Here is a 15,427-nt window from a genome sequence, read left to right as displayed (position 1 = left end):
TTGAACACAACCTCTTGGAGTGAGTGTGTGCGCAGTTTATTTTTCTTTCTGGGCGCGAAGTAGGACCTGGACTCGGCTCCTGGAAAACACTCTGTAAAGGTGAATATGATCTCTGGCTTCGATTTATTTGATACATGTCTCAATATCATCCTAAAGTATGTTATTTCAATATAGTTTAATTATATTATTGACATGTATTCTGGACTTTAGACGTGATGCGACGCAATAATTTTTCAAGATGGAGAGGTTAGCGTCGCACTGCCAGTGTGCTTGCTAATTCAAGAGGGAAATTGTTCGTTCTGGATCTAAATAAAGACATTTCTGAACAAAAGGACCCCTTGGAGAACATTCTGATGGAAGATCAACAAAGATAAGGACCCAATTTGGGATGCTTTTTCATATATCTGTCGAACTGTGCTATGCTACCGTTTGCCTTGAGTCAATGCTGTTGTGATGTTAGCTATTGTAGTAAGCTAATATGACGATATATTGTGTTTTCGCTGTAAAACACTTGAAAAATCTGAAATATTGGCTCTATTCACAAGATCTTTCTCTTCATTAGCTATCCACCATATATTTCTCTGAAATGTTTTATGATGTGTAATTAGTGTTGACTTGGTGTCTGTATTTTCTCTGGCTACTCCCGTCGCATTTCTGACTGTAGCTATGATGGTAGCAGTAATGTAAAACTGATTTATAGCTAAAATATGCAAATTTTTTGAACAAAACATAGATTTATTGTGTAACATGTTATAGGACTGTCATCTGAGGTAGTCTTTTGCCTAGGTTATTTAGGTTGGTTCTAGGTTAGTTAGGTTGGCTTGTGCATGCTACTTGCATCCTACTTGTGCTGTGAAAAATGTCTGTCCTCCTTTTTTATTTGGTGGTGAGCCAACATAAATATATGTGGTGTTTTCTCTGTAAAACATTTAAAAAATCGGACATGTTGGCTGGATTGACAAGATGTTTATCTTTCAAATGCTGTATTGGACTTGTTAATGTGTGAAAGTTAAATATTTAAAAAAAAAAAAGATTTTGAATTTCGCGCCCTGCACTTGAGCTGGATGTTGTCATAGGTGTACCGGCGTCGGGATGACGTCGGGCTGCAGCCATAACAGGTTTTAACCTACATAGGCTATATCCTGCCATTTCCATTGGCCAACATACTGTAAGACTTCTTAAAATGCATCTGAAACCCAACTCTTAGCAGAAAAGTCTGACTCTTCCTTACACCTGAGACTATGGCAAAAATGCCTACTTAATATAACAAATTCAGTATTAGCTTCCAAGCTGATAAATCCATTTCCCACAAGTACACCTTCTCAAGCCACTTAAGGGGYAAAAAAAAAAAAAAAAACATTATTGGTACAAAAACATTATCTGTATAGAAATAAATTAAATAGCCATCTAAAGCTAACCTCTTTTGCTAGACGACTTAAGTGCCATTACTGTCTGTGCTGTACATGGTCCATTACTGTCTGTGCTGTACATGGTCCATTACTGTCTGTGCTGTACAATTCTGTATTTTAGCCACATGGGAATACTTTTCTGAGAGGGGAAATGGGTGTGTATTGGGTGTTTCCATAGAGATACAACCTCATTCTTGTTCTGTGGGTGTTTCTCTCCACCCCAACTCTAGTGGGGTGAAGTCTCCAAAGTCAGAGTCAAACAGTTCAGTGATGCCCTCATGCTCCTCTAGACCAAAGTGGTAGCTGTGGCTTTGTGGCGGGGACAGGTTGATGAACCCATCCAGTGGGTTACCAAGGCCCTCCACACTGAGGAAGTCAGAGGATGACAAGGGTGAAAGGTCAAATTCTGGCAGCACTCCCAAGTTGGGGAACGGGTCACATTCCAGGACTGCTCCTGTAAAAAAAAAAWAAAAYAAATGGAAATGCAGTTTTAGTGACCACGGCAAATAGCCATTTAGGAATGTTAAAGAGCGACTGAACGCACCGATTCTGTATGGGTTTCTCTGTTGCTCATTACGAAAAACAAGATTTCAGTCTTTGGGGGTGTGGTTCGATGTGGCAGTTACTAATGTTTGTCCCCCATGAGACACCATAGGAAGCCAGGATCACGTCCTCAAAATAGTCAGAATGAATCGACAGCGCATTCGGAAAGTATTCAGATACCTTGACTTTTTCCACATTTTGTTACAGCCCTATTCTAAAGTTGATTCAATAGTCACCCCCCCTCAAATCTACAGAAAATACCCCATAAAGACTAAACAAAATGTATTAAAAAATAAAAAAGGAAAATCACATTTACATAAGTATTAAGACACTTTACTCAGTTCTTTGTTGAAGCACCTTTGGCAGAGATTACAGCCTTGAGTCTTCTTGGGTATGACGCTACAAGCTTGGCACACCTGTATTTGGGGAGTTTCTCCCATTCTTCTCTGCAGATCCTCTCAAGCTCTGTCAGGTTGGATAGGGAGCGTCGCTGCACAGCTATTTTCAGGTCTCTCCAAAGATGTTCGATCGGGTTCAAGTACAGGCTCTGGCTGGACCACTCAAGGACATTCAGAGACTTGTCCCGAAGCCACTCCTGTGTCATCTTGGCTGTGTGCTTAGGGTCGTGGTCCTGTTGGAAGGTGAACCTTTGCCCCGGTCTAAGGTCCTGAGCACTCTGGAACGGGTTGTCATCAATGATCTCTCTGTACTTTGCTCTGTTCATCTTTCCCTCGATCCCGACTAGTCTCCCAGCATCTGCCGCTGAAAAACATCGCCACACCATGATGCTGCCACCACCATGCTTCACCGTAGGGATCGTGTCAGGTTTCTTCCAGACGTGACGCTTGGCATTCAGGCCAAATAGTTTAATCTTGGTTTCATCAGACCAGAGAATCTTGTTTCTCATGGTCTGAGAGTACTTTAGGTGCCTTTTGGCAAACTCCAAGCGGGCCGTCATGTGCCTTTTACTGAAGAGTGGCTTCTGTCTGGCCACTCTACCAGAAAGGCCTGATTGGTGGAGTGCTACAGAGATGGTTGTCCATCTGAAAGGTTGTCCTATCTCCACAGAGGAATTCTGGGGCTCTGTCAGAGTGACCATTGGGTTCTTGGTCACCTCCCTGACCAAGGCCCTTTTCCCCCGATTGCTCAGTTTTGCTGSGCGGCCAGCTCTAGGAAGAGTCATTTAATAATGATGGAGGCCACTGTTCTTGGGAACCTTCAATGCTGCAGATGTTTTTTGGTAACCTTTCCCCAGAATTGTGAGTCGACACAATCCTGTCTCTGAGCTCTACGAACAATTCCTTCAACCTCATGGCTTGGTTTTTGCTCTGACATGCACTGTCAACTGTGGGATCATAGACAGGTGTGTGCCTTTCCAAGTCATGTCCAATCAATTGAATTTACCACAGGTGAACTCCAATCAAGTTGTAGAAACATCTCATGGATGATCAATGGAAACAGAATGCAACTGAGCTCAATTTTGAGTCTCATAGCAAAGGTCTGAATGCTTATGTAAATAAGGTATTTCAGTTTAGCATTTTTTATACATTTGCAAAAATGTCTAAAATCCTGTTTTTGCTTTGTCATTTTGGGGCATTGATGAGGGGGAAAGAAATCATATTACATTTTAGGAATGGTAACGGGAAATAGGCTGTAACGTAACAAAATGCACTGTAAGACAACTCAAGAAATCTGTAATTAACTGACATTATTGCATAGGTTTTGGTCGGGCAATTTAAATCTACCTAAGGTGTTTGGTGCAGTATTTCTCAAGTAAAAAAATGTGTGACGTGTTGTCTTATGTAAACAAAGTACAATACGCTACGCTGCTGGGTAGTCTGTCTCACCTTGTGTTTCTGACCAATATTGATTCCCATAGGCTGTTTTCTATCAGATAGGTTGTTTATTGCCTTCAGTTGTGCTTTAATGGATTTCTTGGAAGAAATCCCTGACATTCTTGAACCTATCAGGGTGACAGTGTGACACTGAGAGCAGCTTACCCGCTTCACGAAACAATGGCAGTGGAGAGGAGTTCTGTTGGGACGCAGCTGTTGACGATGTCATTTCCTGTGTGGAACTGCACTGTGGTTCTGCAGGCTGGGGCATTATCTGGTATGTGGCTTTAGAAGGGCTGATGCCTGTCACTGGGCTGCAGACACCAGAAATGTCCTCTGGACACAGGAAGACATCAATGGGACCCTGGGTGCTCTTCAGGGAGACCTGATAGCCCTGCCAGAAGACAACAAAGGAATAATTTATTGAAACAGAGAGGATACAATTCAATAGTTGTGGTTGGTATGTAAACCACATTAGCTGGAATACAGTATTTGGTCCAGAAGAGAGTCTTGAGCAAGCGTCCATTGGTCTATTATCCTCCCACATACCTCACTGGGCTCTGAGACTTGCATCTGGGTCTCTGGAGGGGCTCTGATGACCATCACCAGCTGGTCAGGAGAGTCAAAAGACTTCCGTAGATCCTGGCACATCAAATAACCCAGCGTGCAATTATGTTAAAGAAAAAACACTGACCTATAATGCATATTCAAATACATACAGTAGATACAAAAAGCACAGACACACAAACAGAAAGACAGACAAGACACAAAAGGATATTTCTTGTTCTGGGTATCCTCAGTGAGGAGTCTGAGCTGGAGGTTACACTTGTTAATGAGCTCATCCAGTTTCTCCTCCGCCTGTGTCAAATCAGAGACCTCTTTCTGTAAGTCCTGGTAACGGGAAACAGATGCTCCATCAATGCGGTTCCCCCTGTGACAAACAGAATGTTAGGATAATGTTTTTTTTAGCTAATACACATATCCTGTGGAATCACTGATGATGGTGTATTGTATGTATTGAATAATATCTGTAGAGGCCTGCACAATAAGGATTGTAAGCCAGAAAGGCCAGAACACACTTTTGATATTGTCATACTGTACAGTACGTGAGTCCAGACTTACAGCCATTGTATGTTGTTCTTTGATTTCTTGGAGATGAGCTGGATACCCTCCAAAACATTGGTGATGTCATAGATGCGTCTCTTCTGCACTTCCAGGACCTGTGAGGCCCAGTTGAGGTCCACCACCCCGTCAGGAGACTGGGCTAGCAGGTCCAAGAAGCGCTTGGTGGTCAGGTTCAAAGATGTGTCATAGCGAGACTTCTCTGTCGAAGGCTTTGGAACTGAGAGCGGGACACAATAATGAAAACTTGTATTTATTGTCTTTGGCCAAAATTATAATAGTCACAACTGAATTCAAATGAATAGTTATATTTGAATTGTGAACAGGGGGTCTGTACCTCTGGGTGGTGCTGGTGTGGACGTTGGGGCCCTCCCAAGAGAAGGTGGGCGAGAGGTGCTGACATACTGGTGATCACTGTCCAAGTCCAGCTTCCTCTTCACCTGAAACAAGTTATNTCAAAAGTTAGTGTGGATGCTACAGATCATTCTTTCTCACACAGACACACTTTCTGTAGTCATTGTACAGGGATAACTTCACATCACATTCCCAACCCGGCCAACACCCATATCAAAATGGTCAGTTAACTACCGGTGGTCGTCCCAGAGTTGGCCGTCGCTGGTCCTGGACCACATCCGCAGGGCCTTGGGGGGTAGCGAACAGGAGGATCTCTCCAGTGTTGCTGGGGACAACTGAGTTTAAGCCCACATTGCTGGGGGTGGAAATTATGACTATCTGGTGGTTCTCCGATAGGTCAATACTCCCAGCATTCAAAAGAGACTCAAAGTCTGCCAAAAGATCCTCCGACGTCTGACCTGATATGAGTGCCTCTGACATGGCACACACAACCGGGGTACTCTAGTCCCCTAAATTGTATTTTGTGGCAGAATTCAAGTCCAATGGCTTGATATGCTACTATCAGCACCTTCTGACACAAGTCATCTCTAATTTGGGAGAATAATAGTGCAAACGTATTAGAAGAGTTGGTTTACAAATACTGAGGTTAAGCATGTCTAATATTAACATTAGCTTACTGACAGTCAAGCTTCAACAACTAAAACTCACAAAATCAAAAATGCATGGTAATGCTTCCTCACAATTAGCCAGCTATAAAATAACCTTAGAGACAGTTGTTGCGCTTTCGGACAGCTGCAGTCTAGCAGACTGTAGTTACAGTCCGTAGCTATACAAGATAAATTGTTATATTGAATAATTTATCTATAGTTTACAAAAGTGAAATAAACATGCATCATTGTTAGCTAGCGTGCTAACTCGCTGCTAGCTTTTCTATGCAATCTATTGTTTTCATCTTTACAATGAGAGTGCGGTGAGGCCTGGCCACATCTATCAACTACTTTCCCTTTGTCAATTCGCTACCTAACGTTGGTTGACATCAAAAATAACGTTCGTTTGGTACAGTTTGTAAACACAACTCATCATTTGCTTACTGTGTTGCTAGCAAGCAGACTTCCTTGAATACTGCAACGACCTAGAAAAACTTAGCTACTCTAGTTAGCTACCTAGCTGGTATTGTTAGCCAAGAAAAGTGGTTGTGTTGGCTTCAGGGTTAGGATGGGACAGAAGACACAAGCCAATTCAGTTTCAGACTAAATGTACCAGCAACATATTAGCTACAAACAAATCAGGAACCTAAATAGTTTGTATTCTGCCTAACGCAATATTGCACTAACCTGAACTTTTAGTTCAGCTACCTTGGACGAATAACTGGATTTATTACGCATCCTTTCAAATGACAATTAGTGCACCTTAGAATGCTAGCTAGCTTGCTGCAGTAACGTTACCAGCCAACTCAGTTCTTCACCCTCTCGTTTGGTCAGCATACCCAGGAACCAATCCGACAAAACCGAAATAATGGCAAATATTCCCCCCCAAAAAATCTACATATCCTATAAACAAATTATATGGATCATCTTGTTGATCACCTTGACTGAAATCCATCCATAAAAGTTATAATCTGAGCGCCAAACCGACTGTGTTATTGTTGTTATTGTTCCAGCTGATCAGAACAAGTGTTGAGGTTTACGCGCCAAATATTTTTGCCGCGAAACATGCACGTGCATGAAAATCACGATTTCAATTGGTTGGGCGAATGCGCCCCTCAAACGTCAGAATTTCCCAGATTTGTCATTGGCTCCCGTGAAATGCCACTCTCTGTGATGCCACGCTTTTCATTGTTATGAATGGGAAAACATGTTTTTGGCTAATAAACTGTGGAAAAGTGTACCTTTGAATATGTCATGAGTGATTTGATTAGCTTATTCTTTGGTAACTATTTTGTGAGGCAAATCGAGAGTGGTGATGAATGAGTTAATGTCTGACTTGGGATCAGCCTTTCCTACCCGAATCCAAAACTCAAAATAACACAAAAACTGTTGAAACTGGCCCTGGACCAGCTGTTGAGCAGAGATAATCCGCCTACATAACGTTATCGGCTACGCAGTCGTATTCATCGAAAGCCTACACACAGAAGAACTACAAGATGGCGCAAGCTATATTTGAAGTCCTGGAAGGTATCGATACGTTGATCATATACGACGTTTTTAATTTAACAACATATGAATGTGTTGTAAGACAACGTTTTTTCGAAAAAGTTAGGTTATTTTGGGTTATCTAGGAGGTGTAATTATGGTAATGTAATATTGGTAAAGCACAATTTGTATTATAATAATCGATGCCAGAGAGCTAGCTAGTTATCATTTCGTTGAGTACATTTGGATAATTTTGCATGTGTTCTTCAAATGTGCTTATGGTAATGTATAGCTATTTCCTTTGTTTGGGGATTTTTTGAGAAGAGGGAGTATGTCGCATTGAAACAACAGCCACTTGCGCTAGCTACAACCCACGGAGCGGCTGCTTGTTGTCAAAATAGCAGTGGCGCACCAATCCTATTTTGATTTGTTCCTGTCGTACTATGGTATATCATCACCATGATCTGCACCGTTCTGACCTCCAGATCTATTATTCTCTTCTAGGGATGGACAACCAGACAGTCCTGGCTGTCCAGTCTCTGTTGGATGGCCAGGGAGGTGTCCCTGACCCAAACAACCAGAACATCTCAGGCTCATCTACCATTCAGGCAATGGGTGTGTACTTCCCTTTTATCCACAAAATGTTTTTCTCACTGCAATTTCTATTGTGTTGATCAGAGAACTAGGTACTACAGTAACTCAAAACAAGGATGCATTCTGTATCTCCACTGATTGCAGTTTACATATGGAAGGGTTGATACAGTGCCTTCAGAAAGTATTCATACCCTTGATTCCACATTGTGTTGTGTTAAAGCTTAAATTCAAATGTTTTGTCTCACTCATCTACACACAATACCCCATAATGACAAAGTGAAAACATGTTTTTAGAAAATGAAATACAGAAATCTAATTTTACATAAGTATTCAGATCCCTGAGTCAATACATGTTAAAATCACATTTGGCAGTGATTACAGCTGAGTCTTTCCAGGTAAGTCTTTAAGAGCTTTGCACACCTGGATTGTACAATATTTGCACATTATTCTTTTTAAAATTCTTCAAGCTCTGCCAAATTGGTTGCTAGACATCCATTTTCTATTCTTGCCATAGATTTTCAAGAAGATTTAAGTCAAAACTGTAACTAGGCTCCTCTGGAACATTTAGTGTCATCTCCAGTTTATAATTAGCCTTGTATTTTAGGTTATTGTCTACCAGTGTCTGTTGGAAAGTAAATTGAACCAGGTTTTCCTCTAGGATTTTGCCTGTGCTTAGCTCTTCTGTTTCTTTTTATCCTAAAAAAATCCCTAGTTCTTGCCGATAACAAGCATACATACCTATTACATGATGCAGCCACCACCATGAAAATATGGAGATTGGTACTCGTGTTGTGTTGGATTTGCCACAAACATAATGCTTTGTATTCAGGACAAAGTAAATTTCTTGGCCAAGTTTTTCCCAGTTTTACTTTAGTGCCCTATTGCAAACAGGATGCATGTCCCTCTCCTCGAACCAGGGACCCTCTGCACACATCAACAACAGCCACCCTCAAAGCATTGTTACCCATCGCTCCACAAAAGCCACGGCCCTTGCAGAGCAAGGGGAACAACTACTTCAAGGTCTCAGAGCGAGTGACGTCACCGATTGAAACGCTATTAGCGCGCACCACCGCTAACTAGATAGCCATTTCGCATCGGTTACATGTACACACTTCCATATTTTCACTCTGTCATTTAGGTTAGTATTGTGGAGTAACTACAATGTTGACCATTCCTCAGTTGTATCTTATTACAGCCATTAAACTCTGTAACTGTTTTATAGTCACCATTGGCCTCATGGTGAAATCCCTGAGCGGTTTCCTTTCTCTCCAGCAACTGAGTTAGGAAGGACACCTGCATCTTTGTAGTGACTGGTTGTATTGATACAACACCCAAAGTCAAATTAATAACTTCATCATGCTCAAAGGGATATTCAGTCGGGTTTATTATTATTATTTTTTACACATCTACCAATAGGTGCGTTTCTTTGTGAGGCTTTGGCAAACCGCCCTGGTCTTTGTGGTTGAATCTGTGTTTGAAATGCACTGCTTGACTGAGGGACCTTACAGATAGTTGTATGTGTGGGGTACAGAGATACGGTAGTCATTCAAAAATCATGTTAAACAATATTATTGCACACAGTGAGTCCATGCAACTTGTTATGTGACTTGTTTAGCATATTTTTACTCCTGGACATAATTCCACTTTGACATTATGGGGTATAGTGTGTAGGCTAGTGTCTTAACATCTACATTTAATACATTTTAAATTCAGGCTGTAATGCATCAAAATATGGAAAAAGTCGATGGGTGTGAATACTTTCTGAAGGTACTGTATATTCCCAATTGTTCTTTACAGATGATGAAGATGTCTTTCTTTGTGGGAAGTGCAAGAAACAGTTCAACTCATTGCCTGCCTTTATGACCCACAAGCGAGAGCAGTGCCAGTCCAATGCCCCTTCCCTGTCTACAGTATCACTGGCATCTAGTAACGCCTACACCCCTGTGCCCTCCATTAGCTCTGTGCCACAGACCCCCGCCAACAGACAGGTGGGTACAGCACTACTGGCTTATGACGTACGGTTTTGATTGTTAGCTAAGATGTTTTGTTTTTTATTACTTAGTCTTTTCCCACAGCGGCACACCATGAGTCTGGCAAGAAACTAGTTACCTATCGCCTGTACTTACTGTATGGGCTGGGGAGTATCATAGCATGCTCCAGAACAATAATTCACTTGCAATGTAAATGCAATAATGCAGTCTTCCTTTTTTCTTTGTTTTGCTATCCACATCAGGTATCCACATACATCACAGTGCCTTCATCTCCTCTTACTCACACACTGGTCCAAGGCAATGTTTTAGTGAGCGATGATGTTCTGATGTCTGCCATCTCCGCCTTCACATCCATTGACCAACCCATGGCAGCAATGCAGCCACCTATTCAGGTAAGTTGTTTACATTCAATTAAGTATAGGGTTGCACAATTCCAGTAACTTTCCCAAGATTCCCTGGTTTTCCAGAAATCCCATTTTGGAGGATTCTGGATTTCCTTGCTTATTGCCTAACTTTGGTGGGAAGCTTTCCGGAATTGTTAACGGAACTTTGCATCCTGAATTAAGCTATTTTTCTCAATAAGAAGTATATTCCTTTAGCCTTTATTCACTGCATATCGTGTTTACCTTTCCTTCTCAGAGTAACCTGAGTATGCACACAGGTGCATCCTACCTTCAGCACGATCAGCAATCCTCCCACTCTCTCCCACCCGGACAGTCTCAGCCTCTGTCCTCCCAGGTGCCGTCCAGTATCAGCAACTCAGTGGTCCAGGTCTACAGCACAATGCCTCAAATGTCTGGGAGTGGTAGTGCAGAGATTCACACCTTGGGCTTGCAGCTGTTCCAATCTGTACAGGTGAGCTTTAACTAATGCAATCTGTGATTTGCAGAGAATGAGGAGGATGACAAACTTGTACTCTGCAGTCTTTGGGCAACTTCCTAAAGAGTTTGGCTCAGTAGGTCACTAACACTATACATGTATTTTTTTCTGCCAACAGGTCCCAAGTCAGTGTGTGGAGAGCCAGTCATTCAACACTCCTCCAGTATACAGCCCTGGGAAGCAAGGCACCAAAACCAAAACCTGCAGCATCACTGCAAACCTAACTGGGCTTGAGGAGTTTGACAAAGTGATTATTCCTAAACGACCCAAAAATGGAAAGAAAGGCCAGGATGGAGCAGTGGGTATGATTTTGAAAACAAATGTCAATATACAGTACATATTGGTCTGACCCTAACAAATATATTTTTACATTGTTTCTCATCATTGGCTAAATAAAATAATGTTGTCCATTGTTAATATCCATTGGCTCTTCAGCAGAACAAATTAAAGGAAAGTCGCAGAAGCTGAAGTGCAATTTCTGTGACAAAGTCTTCTCCAAAAACTTTGATCTCCAGCAACATATCAGAAGGTGAGCTTAACCAACCAAATGTACCATTCAGCCCAAACAGAAAAGCAATATCCATATGCATTGAATCTACCCAGGATAAGAAAATATGTTTTACATTTATAATCTTTGATGTCTCTACAGTCATACAGGGGAGAAGCCTTTCCAGTGCATCGTATGCGGCCGGGCCTTTGCCCAGAAGTCTAATGTGAAGAAGCACATGCAGACACACAAAGTGTGGCCCTCGGGCGTGGCCAGTACAGTGTCCAGACTGCCCATCACAGTCAAGGTGGTCCCACTGTGTGCAGAGGAGGTCATGGAGCAACAGGAGGAACAACAGCATGAGGAGGAGGAGGAGCAGCCAGGTAACCATCTCACTGTGGAATCTTTATTTCTCTATAGGCCATTGAGACCTTTTGTGGATGACATAGTGGTAATAATAACCAAAATCAATGAAGTATGTCATAATGAATGTATTATTAAGGGCCTAAGTATGTATTATAAATGTAGATTGTGTGTTCAGAAGCCCCAGGTAAGCCTGAGGAGAGAGACTGTGACTCCCAGACTGATGTAGACAGCCTGGGTGATGGTGATGGCAAGCACAACGGCCAGCAGACTCAGACCAAGCAGATCATCCTGATCGACAGCTCTTACCAGTGCCAGTTCTGTGCTGGCAAGTTCAGCACCTACTTCCAGCTCAAATCTCACATGACTCAGCACAAAGGAGAGCAGGTGAGTCCACATGGCCAGAGGGAAGGATCTACCCAGAACAATAATGAAGCACAAGCATTATTAAGCACAGGGGGCAATCGGTGTTCATATTGTTTGGAAAACTTCTTTGTTCTCCTTTGAACAGGTATTCAAATAGAAATGTTATTGTGTCAGATGTCTTCCTTAAGAGCTCTGTCCTCACCACTCATCCTTCTAATGTTCCTTCCTGCTGTGTTTCAGGTATATAAGTGTGTGGTGAAGACCTGTTCCCAGACGTTCCAGAAGCTGGATCTGTTCCTGGAGCACACCCGGATGCACCAGGAGCAGCTCACCTACCGCTGCCACCTGTGTGGCAAGGTGTTCCCCTCGCTGTTTGAGCTGGGGGTGCATCAGTACTCCCACTGCTTCTGTCCCCAGCAGAACCCACGCAAGGAGACCACTTTCTATAGGTCAGCTTTACTATCTCCAGTCTCCTAACTAGGCCATACTAATGCTTACAAAGTTCAGTCAGTTTCTTTCTTTTCAGTGTGATCACTGCTTCCCTCTGTGTTTTATATGGCCTTTAGTTTGACCCCATGGTTACGGGTTTCACCAGTGTTTCTGTCACACTCAGGTGCATGAAATGCCAAAGCCGGTACTCCACGCAAGAGGCCTTGGAGCAGCATTTGTTAACCGCCTCCCATAACTTCCCCTGCCCACATTGCCAAAAGGTATGCTCTAGAAAAAATGGATGTCACTCACTGCTATGTTAGAATTAAGTCACTCTAAATAATGCATTTATTTTTAACAGGTTTTTCCTTGTGAGAGGTATTTCCGGCGGCACCTGCCCACACATGGTATCGGAGGAAGGTTCAAATGTCAGATATGTACAAAGTTCTTCAAAACAGACCACTACCTCAAACTGCACACTCGTATCCACTCAGGTGAGGCATGCAGACACATTACCCTATGGTGCAAATAACTTTCACTTGATTCTCTCTGCTGTGCTTATGGCAACACTGTCATTTCATTGCAGGAGAAAAGCCATACCAATGTTCTGTTTGTGAGGCCATGTTCAACAGGAAGGACAAGGTGAAGAGGCACATGCTCATTCATGAGCCCTTTAAGAAATACAAATGTCCATTTAGGTAAGTGAGGTGTCTATTTTTCTAACAGATCATATGTGAGCCTATTTGGAAACCTGAGCCACAAAAGATTCGATAAAAACCTGGGGATACCTTCGACTTCAATATTCGACGTCAATGTAACAGAAAGTTGCGTTTTTTATTGGTGTATTCAAAGCATTGTTTTGTGCTTTCAGGACACATGTTGGCTGCATTAAAGAGTTTAACAGACCAGACAAGCTGAAGGCACACATACTGTCTCATTCTGGTGAGTATTTCCTGTCTATTGTAGTAAATTATTAATACACCAGTCACAACTGTAAACATAATTTACCTTGTTGCAGCTCTTGACGGCCATTTAAAGTGATGATTCAAAACTATTTAGAGCCATACTTTTGTTTCTGTTGTCCCAAGGTATTAAGCCCTATAAATGTGGGTACTGCCAGAAAGCTTTCAGCAGAAGAGCCCACATGCTTGAGCACCAACGCTCCCACACAAACAACTATCGTTTCCGATGTGCCACCTGCAAAAAGGGCTTCACCCGACAGAAGTATTACAGAGACCACAAGTGCCCCATGGCACGGGCTGCGGTGGACAAGGACAGGGCGGAGAAAAGAGTGACGAGGCAGGGACACGGAACAGAGGGGAACGAGGAGTCAGAGATGGAACAGAGCAGGGAAGAGGTGGATGAAAAGGAGGGCGATGAGGATGATGATGAAGAGGAGAGGATCGAGGACCCTCAGGCGGTCAGTTGTCCCAGTTGAGGATCTGTTGGCGGGAGGAGATGCAGAGCTAGAGGAACACTTTGGAGACTGCTGAGTGAGACTGGCTGGTTACAGCAGAGCACCTATGTTCATAGAGACAGTGGGTTGAGGCCTGAGTTAGCCTAGGTACCAGTCTGTTTAGCTAACATTCCACACCTTGTATCCTTGTCAAATGCCAAAGTTTTGCATGACAGGAGTAGAATGATAGCTAAACAGACTGGTGCCAAGACTAGGCCTGAGTTATTCAAGCAGAATCTTGAAAAGATTGTCCTGAGACTACCTTTGCATATGGAAGGGATTTGAATCTCACTATATCCCTCCAATTAAATTAAAGGGGGTTCTATATTTGTTTTATATTAAAACGTTGAAGCTTGGCACTTTTTCTTTCAGTGATGATTGTTATTCAGAACAGTGAGTTAGTGTCTTCAGAAAGTATACACACCCCTTGACTTTTTCCATATTTTGTGTTACAGCTTGAGTTTAAAATTGTCAACAAAAAATAATTTGGGGACTGGCCTACACACAATACCCCATGTTGTCAAAGTGGAATTTTTTAATTAAAGAAATATTTAAATGAAAAGCTAAAATGTCTTGAGTCAATAAGTATTCAACCCCTTTGTATGGCAAGTCTAAATAAGTTCAGGAGGAAAAATGTGCTTAAGTCAATTTCCATGGACTCACTGTGCAATAAGTGTTTAACATTATTTATTTTGTATGACTACCTCATCTCTTTACCCCACACATACAGATAATTGTAAGTTCGCTCAGTCGAGCAGTGAATTTCAATCACAGATTGAACCACAAAGACCAGGGAGGTTTGCCATTGCTTCGCAAAGAATGGCACCTATTGGTAGATGTGTAAAAAAAAAAAACATTGAATATCCCTTTGAACACGGTGAACTTATTAATTACACTTTGGATGGAGTATCAATCCACCCAGTCACTACAATGATACAGGCGTCCTTCCTAACTCTGCCGGAGAAGATGGAAACTGCTCAGGGATTTCACCAAGAGGCCAATGGTGACTTAAACTAATTTTTTTAATGGCTGTGATAGAAAACTGGGGATGGATCAACATTGTTGTTACTCCACAATACTAACCTATTGACAGTGAAAAGGAAGCCTGTACAGAATACAAATATTCCAAAACATGAACGCTTCTTGCAACAAGGCACTAAAGTAATACTGCAAAAAAATTGGCTGAGTAATTCATTTGTCTTGAATATAAAGTGGTATGTTTGGTGTAAATCCAATAAGATTACTGAGTATCACTCCATATTTTCAACCACAGTGGTGGCTGCATGTTATGTGGTAAATGCATGAAGGTGGTAAATGACCTTTTAATGGCGTCAGACCGAGGCTCTGCATCTGTCCTCGTGCTACTAGACCTTAGTGCTGCCTTTGATACCAAATCAAATCAAAATCAAATCAAGTTTATTTTATATAGCCCTTCGTACATCAGCTAATATCTCGAAGTGCTGTACA

The 15,427-nt window shown here is 42.1% G+C and overlaps 2 protein-coding genes across 8 annotated transcripts; one reads left to right on the top strand and one right to left on the bottom strand.

Annotated features, from left to right (window-relative positions):
- Positions 1 to 662: 662 nt before the first annotated feature.
- Positions 663 to 6,942, bottom strand: LOC111966568 (transcription factor E2F1-like). Of its 3 annotated transcripts, none has more exons than XM_023991318.2 (8): positions 6,709 to 6,942; positions 5,498 to 5,850; positions 5,247 to 5,349; positions 4,910 to 5,129; positions 4,566 to 4,718; positions 4,337 to 4,451; positions 3,953 to 4,181; positions 663 to 1,863 (listed from the first exon to the last, which is right to left on the bottom strand). In XM_023991318.2, exons 2-8 carry the CDS (start codon positions 5,741 to 5,743, stop codon positions 1,598 to 1,600), a joined length of 1,332 nt encoding a protein of 443 aa, XP_023847086.1. In that variant the 5' UTR covers positions 5,744 to 5,850; positions 6,709 to 6,942; the 3' UTR covers positions 663 to 1,597. The 3 variants fall into 3 exon arrangements, with proteins under 3 accessions (XP_023847086.1, XP_023847088.1, XP_023847087.1); XM_023991320.2 differs by having other exon boundaries at positions 5,498 to 5,588; positions 6,850 to 6,938; XM_023991319.2 differs by having other exon boundaries at positions 6,850 to 6,923.
- Positions 6,943 to 7,353: 411 nt separating this feature from the next.
- Positions 7,354 to 14,316, top strand: LOC111966566 (zinc finger protein 341). Of its 5 annotated transcripts, none has more exons than XM_023991317.1 (15): positions 7,354 to 7,437; positions 7,900 to 8,010; positions 9,861 to 9,977; positions 10,223 to 10,372; positions 10,620 to 10,835; positions 10,978 to 11,161; positions 11,295 to 11,388; positions 11,509 to 11,729; positions 11,888 to 12,096; positions 12,316 to 12,524; positions 12,689 to 12,785; positions 12,866 to 12,998; positions 13,091 to 13,202; positions 13,376 to 13,446; positions 13,593 to 14,316. In XM_023991317.1, the coding sequence occupies exons 2-15, from the start codon at positions 7,942 to 7,944 to the stop codon at positions 13,940 to 13,942; spliced, it is 2,232 nt and encodes a 743-aa protein (XP_023847085.1). In that variant the 5' UTR covers positions 7,354 to 7,437; positions 7,900 to 7,941; the 3' UTR covers positions 13,943 to 14,316. The 5 variants fall into 5 exon arrangements, with proteins under 5 accessions (XP_023847085.1, XP_023847083.1, XP_070300621.1 ...); XM_023991315.1 differs by having other exon boundaries at positions 9,787 to 9,977; positions 11,298 to 11,388; XM_070444520.1 differs by having other exon boundaries at positions 9,787 to 9,977; positions 11,891 to 12,096.
- Positions 14,317 to 15,427: the final 1,111 nt, after the last annotated feature.

Source organism: Salvelinus sp. IW2-2015, linkage group LG7 (assembly GCF_002910315.2).
Source record: "Salvelinus sp. IW2-2015 linkage group LG7, ASM291031v2, whole genome shotgun sequence".
Lineage (NCBI taxonomy): Eukaryota > Metazoa > Chordata > Actinopteri > Salmoniformes > Salmonidae > Salvelinus > Salvelinus sp. IW2-2015.
Note: the sequence above shows the minus strand (reverse complement) of the source record. Positions and strands in the feature narration are given on the sequence as shown.

What these genes read in the sequence shown, in the direction of transcription:
- LOC111966568 (XM_023991318.2), bottom strand. Translation starts at nt 5,743, where the DNA reads ATGTCAGAGGCACTCATATCAGGTCAGACGTCGGAGGATCTTTTGGCA. An exon ending in AAGAACAACATACAATGGCT is followed by an intron (nt 4,719 to 4,909) that starts GTAAGTCTGGAC and finishes TGTTTGTCACAG; the next exon opens with GGGGAACCGCATTGATGGAG. An exon ending in GAGGATACCCAGAACAAGAA is followed by an intron (nt 4,452 to 4,565) that starts ATATCCTTTTGT and finishes ACATAATTGCAC; the next exon opens with GCTGGGTTATTTGATGTGCC.
- LOC111966566 (XM_023991314.1), top strand. Translation starts at nt 7,407, where the DNA reads ATGGCGCAAGCTATATTTGAAGTCCTGGAAG. An exon ending in GGAGGAGGAGGAGCAGCCAG is followed by an intron (nt 11,730 to 11,887) that starts GTAACCATCTCA and finishes TTGTGTGTTCAG; the next exon opens with AAGCCCCAGGTAAGCCTGAG. An exon ending in AAGGAGACCACTTTCTATAG is followed by an intron (nt 12,525 to 12,688) that starts GTCAGCTTTACT and finishes TGTCACACTCAG; the next exon opens with GTGCATGAAATGCCAAAGCC.